This window comes from Salvelinus namaycush, chromosome 16 (genome assembly GCF_016432855.1).
Source record: "Salvelinus namaycush isolate Seneca chromosome 16, SaNama_1.0, whole genome shotgun sequence".
Classification (NCBI taxonomy): Eukaryota; Metazoa; Chordata; class Actinopteri; order Salmoniformes; family Salmonidae; genus Salvelinus; species Salvelinus namaycush.
In genome coordinates, this window is record NC_052322.1 from 48,903,286 (window position 1) to 48,921,216 (window position 17,931).

At 47.1% G+C, this 17,931-nt stretch overlaps 1 protein-coding gene across 1 annotated transcript in view; it reads left to right on the forward strand.

The window, feature by feature from the left end:
- The window catches only part of LOC120061720 (constitutive coactivator of PPAR-gamma-like protein 2), a 67,591-nt gene that overhangs the window by 10,619 nt on the left and 39,041 nt on the right, over positions 1-17,931 (forward strand). Inside the window, exons 3-4 of the mRNA XM_039011617.1 lie at positions 10,548-10,630; positions 10,698-10,826. Coding sequence (XP_038867545.1) covers positions 10,548-10,630; positions 10,698-10,826 — 212 coding nt within the window. The remainder of the gene's footprint in view (positions 1-10,547; positions 10,631-10,697; positions 10,827-17,931) is intronic.

The following is a 17,931-nucleotide window of genomic DNA, read 5'->3' on the forward strand; positions in this document are numbered from 1 at the left end:
TGGAATGTGGCCCCTTGAAAGCACCTCGGCTACAGAAGGTTTGTTTGTCTGGTTGTTAGGGTAGGCTACACTCCTTTTAAATGCCAACATGAAACCTCTATGAACAGACATTTGATTTGTCTGTAAAGGAATGCCGCTTCTGAAGCAGGACTGAAGTCCGGCACTAGGCAACCAGAACTGTCAATCAAATAATCTCTCCTAAAATAGAACTTTGAAGTTTGTTAAATACTGTGACTTAGTAGAAATAAAACACATCGAGCTACTCTACCATAAAACAGCACAGCAGCACATCAATCAGCAATGTTTGTTGTCAGGGAAACAATACAGAACATTTTACGCCAGATCAGAATTCTGTCTGAAAAGGTACAGATCTGATGCAGCACTTAAAAAAAAAAAAATGTCTGAAAAGTTAACAATTGTTGCTATCGACATGTTTCTGTAGCTGCGTTTTGTAAAGGGTTGTGGTAGAATAACTTAATTACCCGGTTGTAGCCATTAAACAACATTCTGCATTGTAAATTGATGTGAAATGTTATTTTTTTTCTTAGTTTTAACACAAAACCGATAAACAATGGCCGTTTAAACATTAAGCAAAATTGTAAATTTGTCACATCCATAGTGATAGCTGACATTAGCAATTAAACTAGCTAACAGCAAAAGAGGTTAGGAAGTCAACTGCATGGTAATGCAAGCAGATTGTGTACAACAGGTATTCCCAAACTGGGGTACGTGCAATGCCGTCGGCGGTACACCAAATAAAAATGTGATTCACATTTAAAAATGTAAAATAGATTTTTTAAATTCCTTCACGGTTTCAAACACTACATTTATATTTTCCAACTATACATTGGGGTGTTTTTTTTTCTTGCCTGAGTAGCCTCGTTTCACTGCCAAAAATAAAATTAAACCATCTAATTGACAGCGATATAACACAATGTCAAATACAGGTAGCCTAGTAAAATAATTAACATCCAATCACATTAACCGTTACTCTCTCGCGGGAAACCTTCTCTTGCGCAGACATTTAGAAACGAAACATGACAATTTGAAAAACAAGCCACAGGAGTTTTTGGAGCGGGAATAAAGATGACTTTCGAGTAGTAAGACATGTATAAAAGCAACAGATACCATTAATGAGAAGGGGCTAGGAGCGTCTTATATGGTGAGCTACCGAGTGGCTAGGACAGGCAAGCCCCATACTATTGTGGAGGACTTAATTCTTCCTGTTGCCGCGGATATGGCTGGGACAATGCTGGGGGAAAAGGCCCAAAAAACTATACAGACAATAACCTCATCAAACAACACTGTTTCACGACACATCAGTGACATGGCAGGAGATGTTTTGAAACAATTACTGCTTCGCATACAAGCCAGTGAATTATATGCGTTACAGCTGGATGAGTCAACAGACGTGGCGGGCCTGGCACAGCTCCTGGTATATGTCCGTTAGGTTTATGGGGGGTCAATTAAGGAAGACATCCTCTTCTGGAAACCAGGAGAGGATATTTTTTTAAATTACTGGACTGCTTTGTGACATCAAATGGACTTTGGTGGTCACGATGTGTTGGTATCTGTACTGATAGCGCGACAGGGAGACATAGTGGAGTTGTAACACGTGTGCAAGCAGTTGCTCCCGACGCCACTTGGGTACACTGCAGCATCCACCGAGAGGCTCTTGCTGCCGACGCCACTTGGGTACACTGCAGCATCCACCGAGAGGCTCTTGCTGCCGACGCCACTTGGGTACACTGCAGCATCCACCGAGAGGCTCTTGCTGCCGACGCCACTTGGGTACACTGCAGCATCCACCGAGAGGCTCTTGCTGCCGACGCCACTTGGGTACACTGCAGCATCCACCGAGAGGCTCTTGCTGCCGACGCCACTTGGGTACACTGCAGCATCCACCGAGAGGCTCTTGCTGCCGACGCCACTTGGGTACACTGCAGCATCCACCGAGAGGCTCTTGCTGCCGACGCCACTTGGGTACACTGCAGCATCCACCGAGAGGCTCTTGCTGCCGACGCCACTTGGGTACACTGCAGCATCCACCGAGAGGCTCTTGCTGCCGACGCCACTTGGGTACACTGCAGCATCCACCGAGAGGCTCTTGCTGCCGACGCCACTTGGGTACACTGCAGCATCCACCGAGAGGCTCTTGCTGCCGACGCCACTTGGGTACACTGCAGCATCCACCGAGAGGCTCTTGCTGCCGACGCCACTTGGGTACACTGCAGCATCCACCGAGAGGCTCTTGCTGCCGACGCCACTTGGGTACACTGCAGCATCCACCGAGAGGCTCTTGCTGCCGACGCCACTTGGGTACACTGCAGCATCCACCGAGAGGCTCTTGCTGCCGACGCCACTTGGGTACACTGCAGCATCCACCGAGAGGCTCTTGCTGCCGACGCCACTTGGGTACACTGCAGCATCCACCGAGAGGCTCTTGCTGCCGACGCCACTTGGGTACACTGCAGCATCCACCGAGAGGCTCTTGCTGCCGACGCCACTTGGGTACACTGCAGCATCCACCGAGAGGCTCTTGCTGCCGACGCCACTTGGGTACACTGCAGCATCCACCGAGAGGCTCTTGCTGCCGACGCCACTTGGGTACACTGCAGCATCCACCGAGAGGCTCTTGCTGCCGACGCCACTTGGGTACACTGCAGCATCCACCGAGAGGCTCTTGCTGCCGACGCCACTTGGGTACACTGCAGCATCCACCGAGAGGCTCTTGCTGCCGACGCCACTTGGGTACACTGCAGCATCCACCGAGAGGCTCTTGCTGCCGACGCCACTTGGGTACACTGCAGCATCCACCGAGAGGCTCTTGCTGCCGACGCCACTTGGGTACACTGCAGCATCCACCGAGAGGCTCTTGCTGCCGACGCCACTTGGGTACACTGCAGCATCCACCGAGAGGCTCTTGCTGCCGACGCCACTTGGGTACACTGCAGCATCCACCGAGAGGCTCTTGCTGCCGACGCCACTTGGGTACACTGCAGCATCCACCGAGAGGCTCTTGCTGCCAAGGGAATGCCTGACAGCTTGAAAGACGTTTTGGACACTACAGTGAAAATGGTTTACTTTGTTAAAGCAAGGCCCCTGAACTCTCGTGTATTTTCCGCACTATGCAATGATATGGGCAGTGACCATGAAATGTTTTTACAATATACAGAAGTATGCTGGTTATCAAGGGGCAAAGTATTGACACGTTGTTTTGAATTGAGAGACAAGCTTAGTTTTCTTTACTAACCATAATTTTCACTTGTTTGACCGCTTGCACGATGATGAGTTTCTCACACGACTCTTATGGTTTTTTTCTTGCCTGAATGATCTGAATCTAGGATTTCAGGGACTCCGAAACGGAGGCTATGGTTCAGAAGTTGGAGCTCTTCACTGTCTGCATTAAGGACAACACAGGTCTTTCCATCATTGTATGATTTTTTCTGTGTGCAAATGAACTCAAGCTTACGGACAACGTCAAATCTGATACAGCGAAGCACCTGAGTTGGGTGCGCAGTTACGCAGGTACTTTCCCAAAACGGATGACACAAACAACTGGATTCATTATCCCTTTCATGCTCTGCCTCCAGTCCACTTACTGATATCTGAACAAGAGGCTCATCGAAATTGCAACAAGTGGCTCTGTGAAAATTCAATTTAATCAGAAGCCCCTGCCAGATTTCTGGATTGGGCTGTGCTCAGAGTATCCTTCTTTGGCAAATCGCGCTTTTAAGACACCGATGCCCTTTGCAGCAACGTACCTATGTGAGAGTGGATTCTCGACCCTCACTAGCATGAACTAAATACAGGCACAGACTGTGTGTGAAATGATTTGACTGAGACTCTCTCCAATACAACCCAACATTGCAGAGTTATGTGCATCCTTTCAAGCACACCCTTCTCATTAACCTGTGGCGAGTTATTCACCATTTTTGATGAAGAAATAAAGTTTTATATGTAAGATAGTTAAATAAAGAGCAAAATTATTTATTATTAATTGTGCCCTGGTCCTGTAAGAGCACTTTGTAACTTCCTACGAGCCGGGTTGTAACAACTCTTATGTTTAATAAATGTATAGTGCAGTGGTCAAATCGAACTTTATTTGTCACATGCGCCAAATACAAGAGTAGACGTTACCGTGAAATACTTACTTACAAGCACTTACAATGCAGTTCAAGAAGAGTTAAGAAAATATTTTCTTGAGTACACAAAAATAAAAAAGTAACACAATAACAATAATGAGGTTATATACAGGGGGCACCTAATGAGGTTATATACAGGGGGCACCTAATGAGGTTATATACAGGGGGCACCTAATGAGGTTATATACAGGGGGCACCTAATGAGGTTATATACAGGGGGCACCTAATGAGGTTATATACAGGGGGCACCTAATGAGGTTATATACAGGGGGCACCTAATGAGGTTATATACAGGGGGCACCTAATGAGGTTATATACAGGGGGCACCTAATGAGGTTATATACAGGGGGCACCTAATGAGGTTATATACAGGGGGCACCTAATGAGGTTATATACAGGGGGCACCTAATGAGGTTATATACAGGGGGCACCTAATGAGGTTATATACAGGGGGCACCTAATGAGGTTATATACAGGGGGCCACCTATAATGAGGTTATATACAGGGGGTACCTAATGATGTTATATACAGGGGGCACCTAATGAGGTTATATACAGGGGGCACCTAATGAGGTTATATACAGGGGGCACCTAATGAGGTTATATACAGGGGGCACCTAATGAGGTTATATACAGGGGGCACCTAATGAGGTTATATACAGGGGGTACCGAGTCAATGTGGAGGCTATATACAGGGGGTACCGGTACCGAGTCAGTGTGGAGGCTATATACTGGTTAGTTGAGGTAATTTGTACATGTAGGTGGGGGTGAAGTGACTATGCATAGATAATAAACAGCGAGTAGCAGCAGTTTACAAAAGGGAGGGGGGCGGTCAATGTAAATTGTCCGGTAGCGATTTTATTAATTGTTCAGCAGTCTTATGGCTTGGGGGTAGAAGCTGTTGAGAAGCCTTTTGGTCATAGACTTTGTGCTCCGGTACCGCTTGCCGTGCGGTAGCAGGGAAAACAGTCTATGACTTTGGTGACTGGAGTCTCTGACAATTTTATGGGCCTTTCTCTGACACCGCCTATTATATAGGTCCTGAATGGCAGGAAGCTTGGCCCCAGTGATGTACTGGGCTGCTCGCACTACCCTCTGTAGTGCCTTACGGTCAGATGCCGAGCAGTTAGCCTACCAGGCGGTGATGCAACCGGTCAGGATGATCTCGATGGTGCAGCTGTAGAACTTTTTGAGGATCTGGGGACCCATGCCAAGTCTTTTCAGTCTCCTGAGGGGGAAAAGGTTTTGTTGTGCCCTCTTCACGACTGTCTTGGTGTGCTTGGACCATGTTAGTTTGTTGGTGATATGGCAAGCAAGGAACTTGAACCTCTCGACCCGCTCCACTACAGCCCCGTCAATGTTAATGGGGGCCTGTTCGGGCCACCTTTTCAGCTCCTTAGTCTTGCTCACATTGAGGGAGAGGTTGTTGTCCTGGCACCACACTGCTAGTTCTCTGACCACGTCCGTATAGGCTGTCTCATCGTTGTCGGTAAACAGGTCTACCAAAGTTGTGTCGTCAGCTAACTTAATGTTGGAGTCGTGCTTGGTCACGCAGTCGTGGGTGAACAGGGAATACAGGAGGGGACTAAGTACATACCCCTGAGGGGCCCCAGTGTTAACGGTCAGCGTGGAGGGTGTGTTGTTGCCTTTTCTTACCACCTGGGTGTGGCCCGTCAGGAAATCCAGGATCCAGTTGCAGAGGGAGGTGTTTTGTCCCAGAGTCCTTACCTTAGTTATGAGCTTTGTGGGGTTCAACACTATGGTGTTGAACGCTGAGCTGTAGTCAATGAATAGCATTCTCACATAGGGGTTCCTTTTGTCCAAGTGGGAAAGGGTGGAGTGCATCTGTGGATCTGTTGGGGTGGTATGCAAATTGGTGTGGGTCTAGGGTGTCCGGGAGGATGCTGTTGATGTGAGCCATGACCAGCCTTTCAAAGCACTTCATGGCTACAGACGTGAGTGCCATGGGGCGGTAGTCATTTAGGCAGGTTTCCTTCACTTCCTTGGGTACAGAGACTATGGTGGTCTGCTTGAAACATGTAGGTATTACAGTTTTGGTCAGGGAGAGGTTAAAAATGTCATTGAAGACACTTGCCAGTTGGTCCGCGCATGCTTTGAGTACACGTCCTGGTAATCCGTCCGGCCCAGCGGCTTTGAACGTAGACCTATATAAAGGTTTTGTTCACATCGGTACCGATAGCGTTATCACACAGTCATCCAGAACAGCTGGTGCTCTCATGCATGTGCTTCAGTATTGCTTGCCTCGAAGCGAGCATAAAAGGCATTTAGTTCGTCTGGTAGGCTCACATCACTGGACAGCTCGCGTCTGGGTTTCCCTTTGTCGTCCGTAATAGTTTTCAAGCCATGCCACGTACGACGAGCATCAGAGCCGGTGTAGTAGGATTCCGGTGGTTCGTCTGAGGGCATAGCAGGTTGTCTTATAAGCGTCTGGATTAGTCTCCCGCTCCTTGAAAGCAGCAGCTTTAGTTTGATGCGGATGTTGCCTGTAATCCATGGCTTCTGGTTGGGATATGTACGTACAATCACTGTGGGGACGAGTCACTGGTACTTCCTGATTTAATTTTTGCTTGTAAGCAGGAATCAGGAGGATAGAATTATGGTCAGATTTGCCAAATGTGGGGTGGGGGGGAGAGCTTTGCATCTCTGTGTGTGGAGTACAGGTTGTCTAGGATTCTGTTTTCTCTGGTTGCACACGTGACATGCTGGTAAAAATGTTGTAAAACTGATTTAAGTTTGCCTGCATTAAAGACCCCAGCCACTCAGAGCGCCACTTCTGGGTGAGCATTTTCTTCTTTGCTTATGACCTTATAGAGTTGGTTGAGAGCGGTCTTAGTTCCAGCTTCGTTTTGTGGTGGTAAATAGACAGCTAGGAATAATATAGATGAGAACTCTCTTGGTAGATAGTGTGGTCTACAGCTTATCATAGAGTACCTTATGATAAGCTGTACCTTATCTCAAGCGAGCAATACCTCGAGACTTCTTTCATATTAGACATCGCGCACCAGCTGTTATTGATAAATTCACACCCCCACCCCTCGTCTTACCAGACGTAGCTTCTTTGTTCTGCTGGTGCATGTAAATCCCGCTAGCGCTCTTGTCTTTTTCTTCGTTCAGCCACGTCTTGGTGAAACAGATGTTAGTTTTTAATGTCCCGTTGGTAGGATAATCTTAATCGTAGGTCATCAATTTTATTATCCAATGATTGCACGTTAGCAAGAAGAACGGATGGAAGTGGGAGTTTACTCGCTCGCCTACGGATTCTCAGAAGGATGCCCGATCTGCGGCCCCTTTTCCTGCGTCTTTTCTTCGTGTATCTGGGCCTGTTCCAGTGAAGCAGTATATCCTTCTCGTCGGACTCGTTAAAGGTCTCTTCCAGTCCGTGTTGAGTAATCGCTGTTCTGATGTCCAGAAGTTATTTTCGGTCATAAGAGACGGTGGTAGCAGCAACATTATGTACAAAATAAGTGAGAAAATAAGTTACGCAAAAACTAACAAAACAGCACAATTGGTTGGGAGAATGTAAAACATCAACCGTGTTCTTCGGCGCCATCTTGTATAAAAACACCAACCGTTTCTGAGTCAAGATCACCTCTGCAGTCAAAAGCCAAGCTGAGAGCTACTGCTCAGATTTATATATATATATATTTTTTACATTAACCTCACACAAACAGTTTTGTAGGAATGAGGTTTGGGCAGTAGGCCTAATACATTATCACAGCATATGATTGGCCTGCCAATTTTGTTAATCAGACCATATTATATATAAACTCGCGCTTTGATAACAAAATAGATCAGTTGGTTTAGCACTTGAGGCACTGTGGAGCATAAATTAAAATATTTAGCTTTTTATTTCACTGGACTGATGGTATCTGCATCTGATGGTCAAATCATGTCTATCTTCAGGTCGGAGTTCTAGAAAGATGCTAGAGTTTCCAACTTGGATTTCCGAGTTGGATGACTGTTCAACACGATTTTTCCCAGCCGCCTCTCACGGTCCCTGCTCTCTCCTTCCTTTCCACCTGATGGCGAAACTCGAGTCGCACTGCATCTGCCTCATGCGCACAGTCATGTTGTTCCTATGACCAAGGAAAGTTTTACATTTTCCTTAATGTTAAAATTGATACGACGAGCTGCTATTAATAATAAAACGCAGGGCTATCGATGCTTGGGGGGGTACGCTGACCCTGGTGCTAGAGGGGGTACGCTGACCCTGGTGCTAGAGGGGGTACGCTGACCCTGGTGCTAGAGGGGGTACGCTGACCCTGGTGCTAGAGGGGGTACGCTGACCCTGGTGCTAGAGGGGGTACGCTGACCCTGGTGCTAGAGGGGGTACGCTTGACCCTGGTGCTAGAGGGGGTACGCTTGACCCTGGTGCTAGAGGGGGTACGCTTGACCCTGGTGCTAGAGGGGGTACGCTTGACCCTGGTGCTAGAGGGGGTACGCTTGACCCTGGTGCTAGGGGGGGTACGCTTGACCCTGGTGCTAGGGGGGGTACGCTTGACCCTGGTGCTAGGGGGGGTACGCTTGACCCTGGTGCTAGGGGGGGTACGCTTGACCCTGGTGCTAGGGGGGGTACGCTTGACCCTGGTGCTAGGGGGGGTACGCTTGACCCTGGTGCTAGGGGGGGTACGCTTGACCCTGGTGCTAGGGGGGGTACGCTTGACCCTGGTGCTAGAGGGGGTACGCTTGACCCTGGTGCTAGAGGGGGTACGCAGCTGGAGGTTGACTGTTTGAAGGGGTACGGGACTATAAAAAGTTTGGGAACCACTGGGGTACAATATGCATAAAACAGTATTCAACGGTTTGCAGTGAGGGACTTCCAATGTGTCAAGCCTACGAGAGGCTAGCTAGCTGAGCTAGAAAAACAAGTATTCAGTCAAGAGCTAGCTAGTTGTCTGTTCTGAAAGAGTTAGCTACAGACGTAGGATTAACAGCTCACCTTGCACTACCAGATCAAATGTAAATATTGCTGTCATGTCTACCTCTGATAAGCCCAGTAAAGCAATAAAAAAATCAAGAATTCCAGAAAAATGTGAAAAAAATGCCCATATTAACATATTTAGCCAAAGAAGCAAGGTTCATGAAATTGTTAACTTGCTAGCAACAGAAAGCAGTCATATACTGGTTCTTTGACACTCACTTAGACAATTCCTTTCAAAAAGATGTAGCTATATATGGTTGTAACATCTACAGAAGATACAGGAATGCCAATGGAGGTATTGCTGTTTATATTCCGGGTACTGATAGGCCAATGGAGGTATTGCTGTTTATATTCCGGGTACTGATAGGCCAATGGAGGTATTGCTGTTTATATTCCGGGTACTGATAGGCCAATGGAGGTATTGCTGTTTATATTCCGGGTACTGATAGGCCAATGGAGGTATTGCTGTTTATATTCCGGGTACTGATAGGCCAATGGAGGTATTGCTGTTTATATTCCGGGTACTGATAGGCCAATGGAGGTATTGCTGTTTATATTCCGGGTACTGATAGGCCAATGGAGGTATTGCTGTTTATATTCCGGGTACTGATAGGCCAATGGAGGTATTGCTGTTTATATTCCGGGTACTGATAGGCCAATGGAGGTATTGCTGTTTATATTCCGGGTACTGATAGGCCAATGGAGGTATTGCTGTTTATATTCCGGGTACTGATAGGCCAATGGAGGTATTGCTGTTTATATTCCGGGTACTGATAGGCCAATGGAGGTATTGCTGTTTATATTCCGGGTACTGATAGGCCAATGGAGGTATTGCTGTTTATATTCCGGGTACTGATAGGCCAATGGAGGTATTGCTGTTTATATTCCGGGTACTGATAGGCCAATGGAGGTATTGCTGTTTATATTCCGGGTACTGATAGGCCAATGGAGGTATTGCTGTTTATATTCCGGGTACTGATAGGCCAATGGAGGTATTGCTGTTTATATTCCGGGTACTGATAGGCCAATGGAGGTATTGCTGTTTATATTCCGGGTACTGATAGGCATTCTCCCATAAAGAAACTGCCTTAACTGTCAAATCCCCATGGATAGATGATGAATTGATAAACTGTATGGCTGAGAGGGATGAGGCTAAGGGAATGACATGTCTGGCAACACAGCAGATTGGCAAAGATACAATACATTGACAAATGACTTAACAAAAATTACTATACTATGGAACAAGTATCAATTTAAAGAATGATAGTAAAAAGCTCTTGAGTAACTTAAATGAAATTCTAGGCAGAAAAGCTCCATCCTTCATTGATGCAGATCACCTTAACTTTCCTAAAATGTCTGTTCATCTTTAATCGATTAACTGCCATCCCTGAGACGCAACCAAACACACCTTTTACATTTTGTTGTTTACTAGCGGTCTCTTTCTCCCCCCTCCCCCAATAGGGAACCATATTCTCCCTGATGAGGACCTGGCTGCCTTCCACTGGAGCCTTTTAGGACCACAACACCCCCTGGCCTCACTCAAGGTATAACCCTGACCTCTAACCCCTCCACTGGAGTCTGACCACTGACCCCTGACCTCTATCCCTCTAGGTGCGTGCCCACCAGTTGGTGCTGCCTCCCTGTGAGGTGGTTATCAAGGCGGTGTCAGAGTATGTCTCCTCCATTAAAGACCTGGGGAACCTCGACGCTGTCGCCAGGGACGTCTTCAAACAATCACAGGTACACACTTAAATACTTTGTTTGGATCAATAAATCACATGACTGTCCAGAAGGATTAAAATGTGTAGAGCCTGTGGTCTAGTGCTAATGTCCTTGCTCTAGACACATGTACTCTTCTCCCCACCGGAGACCGGGGTTCAATCCCCACTCCACCCTGTCTACCCCTCTGATTTCATAACTGTTTAAATAAGATGCATGGATACAGAAAGCACCTTCTCCATACATCTAGACTGACCATACCAGCTGAAACAGAGCAGTACCTTCTCCATACAGCTAGACTGACCATACCAGCTGAAACAGAGCAGTACCTTCTCCTCCATACAGCTAGACTGACCATAACAGCTGAAACAGAGCAGTACCTTCTCCTCCATACAGCTAGACTTACCATACCAGCTGAAACAGAGCAGTACCTTCTCCTCCATACAGCTAGACTGACCATAACAGCTGAAACAGAGCAGTACCTTCTCCTCCATACAGCTAGACTGACCATAACAGCTGAAACAGAGCAGTACCTTCTCCATACAGCTAGACTGACCATACCAGCTGAAACAGAGCAGTACCTTCTCCATACAGCTAGACTGACCATAACAGCTGAAACAGAGCAGTACCTTCTCCATACAGCTAGACTGACCATAACAGCTGAAACAGAGCAGTACCTTCTCCTCCATACAGCTAGACTGACCATACCAGCTGAAACAGAGCAGTACCTTCTCCATACAGCTAGACTGACCATACCAGCTGAAACAGAGCAGTACCTTCTTTATACAGCTAGACTGACCATAACAGCTGAAACAGAGCAGTACCTTCTCCTCCATACAGCTAGACTTACCATACCAGCTGAAACAGAGCAGTACCTTCTCCATACAGCTAGACTGACCATAACAGCTGAAACAGAGCAGTACCTTCTCCATACAGCTAGACTGACCATACCAGCTGAAACAGAGCAGTACCTTCTCCATACAGCTAGACTGACCATAACAGCTGAAACAGAGCAGTACCTTCTCCATACAGCTAGACTGACCATAACAGCTGAAACAGAGCAGTACCTTCTCCTCCATACAGCTAGACTGACCATAACAGCTGAAACAGAGCAGTACCTTCTCCATACAGCTAGACTGACCATACCAGCTGAAACAGAGCAGTACCTTCTCCTCCATACAGCTAGACTGACCATACCAGCTGAAACAGAGCAGTACCTTCTCCTCCATACAGCTAGACTGACCATACCAGCTGAAACAGAGCAGTACCTTCTCCATACAGCTAGACTGACCATAACAGCTGACACAGAGCAGTACCTTCTCCTCCATACTGCTAGACTGACCATAACAGCTGAAACAGAGCAGTACCTTCTCCTCCATACAGCTAGACTGACCATACCAGCTGAAACAGAGCAGTACCTTCTCCTCCATACAGCTAGACTGACCATAACAGCTGAAACAGAGCAGTACCTTCTCCTCCATACAGCTAGACTGACCATAACAGCTGAAACAGAGCAGTACCTTCTCCATACAGCTAGACTGACCATAACAGCTGAAACAGAGCAGTACCTTCTCCATACATCTAGACTGACCATAACAGCTGAAACAGAGCAGTACCTTCTCCATACAGCTAGACTGACCATACCAGCTGAAACAGAGCAGTACCTTCTCCTCCATACAGCTAGACTGACCATACCAGCTGAAACAGAGCAGTACCTTCTCCTCCATACAGCTAGACTGACCATAACAGGTGAAACAGAGCAGTACCTTCTCCTCCATACAGCTAGACTGACCATAACAGCTGAAACAGAGCAGTACCTTCTCCATACAGCTAGACTGACCATACCAGCTGAAACAGAGCAGTACCTTCTCCTCCATACAGCTAGACTGACCATAACAGCTGAAACAGAGCAGTACCTTCTCCATACAGCTAGACTGACCATAACAGCTGAAACAGAGCAGTACCTTCTCCTCCATACAGCTAGACTGACCATACCAGCTGAAACAGAGCAGTACCTTCTCCATACAGCTAGACTGACCATACCAGCTGAAACAGAGCAGTACCTTCTCCATACAGCTAGACTGACCATACCAGCTGAAACAGAGCAGTACCTTCTCCATACAGCTAGACTGACCATACCAGCTGAAACAGAGCAGTGCCTTCTCCTCCATACAGCTAGACTGACCATAACAGCTGAAACAGAGCAGTACCTTCTCCTCCATACAGCTAGACTGACCATACCAGCTGAAACAGAGCAGTACCTTCTCCATACAGCTAGACTGACCATAACAGCTGAAACAGAGCAGTACCTTCTTCTCCATACAGCTAGACTGACCATAACAGCTGAAACAGAGCAGTACCTTCTCCATACATCTAGACTGACCATACCAGCTGAAACAGAGCAGTACCTTCTCCATACAGCTAGACTGACCATACCAGCTGAAACAGAGCAGTACCTTCTCCATACAGCTAGACTGACCATACCAGCTGAAACAGAGCAGTACCTTCTCCTCCATACAGCTAGACTGACCATACCAGCTGAAACAGAGCAGTACCTTCTTCTCCATACAGCTAGACTGACCATACCAGCTGAAACAGAGCAGTACCTTCTCCATACAGCTAGACTGACCATAACAGCTGAAACAGAGCAGTACCTTCTCCTCCATACAGCTAGACTGACCATAACAGCTGAAACAGAGCAGTACCTTCTCCATACAGCTAGACTGACCATAACAGCTGAAACAGAGCAGTACCTTCTCCTCCATACAGCTAGACTGACCATACCAGCTGAAACAGAGCAGTACCTTCTTCTCCATACAGCTAGACTGACCATACCAGCTGAAACAGAGCAGTACCTTCTCCTCCATACAGCTAGACTGACCATACCAGCTGAAACAGAGCAGTACCTTCTCCATACAGCTAGACTGACCATACCAGCTGAAACAGAGCAGTACCTTCTCCATACAGCTAGACTGACCATAACAGCTGAAACAGAGCAGTACCTTCTCCATACAGCTAGACTGACCATAACAGCTGAAACAGAGCAGTACCTTCTCCATACAGCTAGACTGACCATAACAGCTGAAACAGACAGTACCTTCTCCTCCATACAGCTAGACTGACCATACCAGCTGAAACAGAGCAGTAACTTCTCCTCCATACAGCTAGACTGACCATACCAGCTGAAACAGAGCAGTACCTTCTCCATACAGCTAGACTGACCATACCAGCTGAAACAGAGCAGTACCTTCTCCATATAGCTAGACTGACCATAACAGCTGAAACAGAGCAGTACCTTCTCCATACAACTAGCCTGACCATACCAGCTGAAACAGAGCAGTACCTTCTCCATACAACTAGCCTGACCATACCAGCTGAAACAGAGCAGTACCTTCTCCATACAACTAGCCTGACCATACCAGCTGAAACAGAGCAGTACCTTCTTCTCCATACAGCTAGACTGACCATACCAGCTGAAACAGAGCAGTACCTTCTCCATACAACTAGCCTGACCATAACAGCTGAAACAGAGCAGTACCTTCTCCATACAGCTAGACTGACCATAACAGCTGAAACAGAGCAGTACCTTCTCCATACAGCTAGACTGACCATAACAGCTGAAACAGAGCAGTACCTTCTCCATACATCTAGACTGACCATAACAGCTGAAACAGAGCAGTACCTTCTCCATACATCTAGACTGACCATAACAGCTGAAACAGAGCAGTACCTTCTCCATACAGCTAGACTGACCATACCAGCTGAAACAGAGCAGTACCTTCTCCTCCATACAGCTAGACTGACCATACCAGCTGAAACAGAGCAGTACCTTCTCCTCCATACAGCTAGACTGACCATAACAGGTGAAACAGAGCAGTACCTTCTCCTCCATACAGCTAGACTGACCATAACAGCTGAAACAGAGCAGTACCTTCTCCATACAGCTAGACTGACCATACCAGCTGAAACAGAGCAGTACCTTCTCCTCCATACAGCTAGACTGACCATAACAGCTGAAACAGAGCAGTACCTTCTCCATACAGCTAGACTGACCATAACAGCTGAAACAGAGCAGTACCTTCTCCTCCATACAGCTAGACTGACCATACCAGCTGAAACAGAGCAGTACCTTCTCCATACAGCTAGACTGACCATACCAGCTGAAACAGAGCAGTACCTTCTCCATACAGCTAGACTGACCATACCAGCTGAAACAGAGCAGTGCCTTCTCCTCCATACAGCTAGACTGACCATAACAGCTGAAACAGAGCAGTACCTTCTCCTCCATACAGCTAGACTGACCATACCAGCTGAAACAGAGCAGTACCTTCTCCATACAGCTAGACTGACCATAACAGCTGAAACAGAGCAGTACCTTCTTCTCCATACAGCTAGACTGACCATAACAGCTGAAACAGAGCAGTACCTTCTCCATACATCTAGACTGACCATACCAGCTGAAACAGAGCAGTACCTTCTCCATACAGCTAGACTGACCATACCAGCTGAAACAGAGCAGTACCTTCTCCATACAGCTAGACTGACCATACCAGCTGAAACAGAGCAGTACCTTCTCCATACAGCTAGACTGACCATACCAGCTGAAACAGAGCAGTACCTTCTTCTCCATACAGCTAGACTGACCATACCAGCTGAAACAGAGCAGTACCTTCTCCATACAGCTAGACTGACCATAACAGCTGAAACAGAGCAGTACCTTCTCCTCCATACAGCTAGACTGACCATAACAGCTGAAACAGAGCAGTACCTTCTCCATACAGCTAGACTGACCATAACAGCTGAAACAGAGCAGTACCTTCTCCATACAGCTAGACTGACCATAACAGCTGAAACAGAGCAGTACCTTCTCCTCCATACAGCTAGACTGACCATACCAGCTGAAACAGAGCAGTACCTTCTTCTCCATACAGCTAGACTGACCATACCAGCTGAAACAGAGCAGTACCTTCTCCTCCATACAGCTAGACTGACCATACCAGCTGAAACAGAGCAGTACCTTCTCCATACAGCTAGACTGACCATAACAGCTGAAACAGAGCAGTACCTTCTCCATACAGCTAGACTGACCATAACAGCTGAAACAGAGCAGTACCTTCTCCATACAGCTAGACTGACCATAACAGCTGAAACAGAGCAGTACCTTCTCCATACAGCTAGACTGACCATAACAGCTGAAACAGACAGTACCTTCTCCTCCATACAGCTAGACTGACCATACCAGCTGAAACAGAGCAGTAACTTCTCCTCCATACAGCTAGACTGACCATACCAGCTGAAACAGAGCAGTACCTTCTCCTCCATACAGCTAGACTGACCATACCAGCTGAAACAGAGCAGTAACTTCTCCTCCATACAGCTAGACTGACCATACCAGCTGAAACAGAGCAGTACCTTCTCCATATAGCTAGACTGACCATAACAGCTGAAACAGAGCAGTACCTTCTCCATACAACTAGCCTGACCATACCAGCTGAAACAGAGCAGTACCTTCTCCATACAACTAGCCTGACCATACCAGCTGAAACAGAGCAGTACCTTCTCCATACAACTAGCCTGACCATACCAGCTGAAACAGAGCAGTACCTTCTTCTCCATACAGCTAGACTGACCATACCAGCTGAAACAGAGCAGTACCTTCTCCATACAACTAGCCTGACCATACCAGCTGAAACAGAGCAGTACCTTCTCCATACAACTAGCCTGACCATACCAGCTGAAACAGAGCAGTACCTTCTCCTCCATACAACTAGCCTGACCATACCAGCTGAAACAGAGCAGTACCTTCTCCATATAGCTAGACTGACCATACCAGCTGAAACAGAGCAGTACCTTCTCCATACAGCTAGACTGACCATACCAGCTGAAACAGAGCAGTAACTTCTCCTCCATACAGCTAGACTGACCATACCAGCTGAAACAGAGCAGTAACTTCTCCTCCATACAGCTAGACTGACCATACCAGCTGAAACAGAGCAGTACCTTCTCCTCCATACAGCTAGACTGACCATACCAGCTGAAACAGAGCAGTACCTTCTCCATACAACTAGCCTGACCATACCAGCTGAAACAGAGCAGTACCTTCTCCTCCATACAACTAGCCTGACCATAACAGCTGAAACAGAGCAGTACCTTCTCCTCCATACAGCTAGACTGACCATAACAGCTGAAACAGAGCAGTACCTTCTCCATACAGCTAGACTGACCATAACAGCTGAAACAGAGCAGTACCTTCTCCTCCATACAGCTAGACTGACCATACCAGCTGAAACAGAGCAGTACCTTCTCCATACAGCTAGACTGACCATACCAGCTGAAACAGAGCAGTACCTTCTCCATACAGCTAGACTGACCATACCAGCTGAAACAGAGCAGTGCCTTCTCCTCCATACAGCTAGACTGACCATAACAGCTGAAACAGAGCAGTACCTTCTCCTCCATACAGCTAGACTGACCATACCAGCTGAAACAGAGCAGTACCTTCTCCATACAGCTAGACTGACCATAACAGCTGAAACAGAGCAGTACCTTCTTCTCCATACAGCTAGACTGACCATAACAGCTGAAACAGAGCAGTACCTTCTCCATACATCTAGACTGACCATACCAGCTGAAACAGAGCAGTACCTTCTCCATACAGCTAGACTGACCATACCAGCTGAAACAGAGCAGTACCTTCTCCATACAGCTAGACTGACCATACCAGCTGAAACAGAGCAGTACCTTCTCCATACAGCTAGACTGACCATACCAGCTGAAACAGAGCAGTACCTTCTTCTCCATACAGCTAGACTGACCATACCAGCTGAAACAGAGCAGTACCTTCTCCATACAGCTAGACTGACCATAACAGCTGAAACAGAGCAGTACCTTCTCCTCCATACAGCTAGACTGACCATAACAGCTGAAACAGAGCAGTACCTTCTCCATACAGCTAGACTGACCATAACAGCTGAAACAGAGCAGTACCTTCTCCTCCATACAGCTAGACTGACCATACCAGCTGAAACAGAGCAGTACCTTCTTCTCCATACAGCTAGACTGACCATACCAGCTGAAACAGAGCAGTACCTTCTCCTCCATACAGCTAGACTGACCATACCAGCTG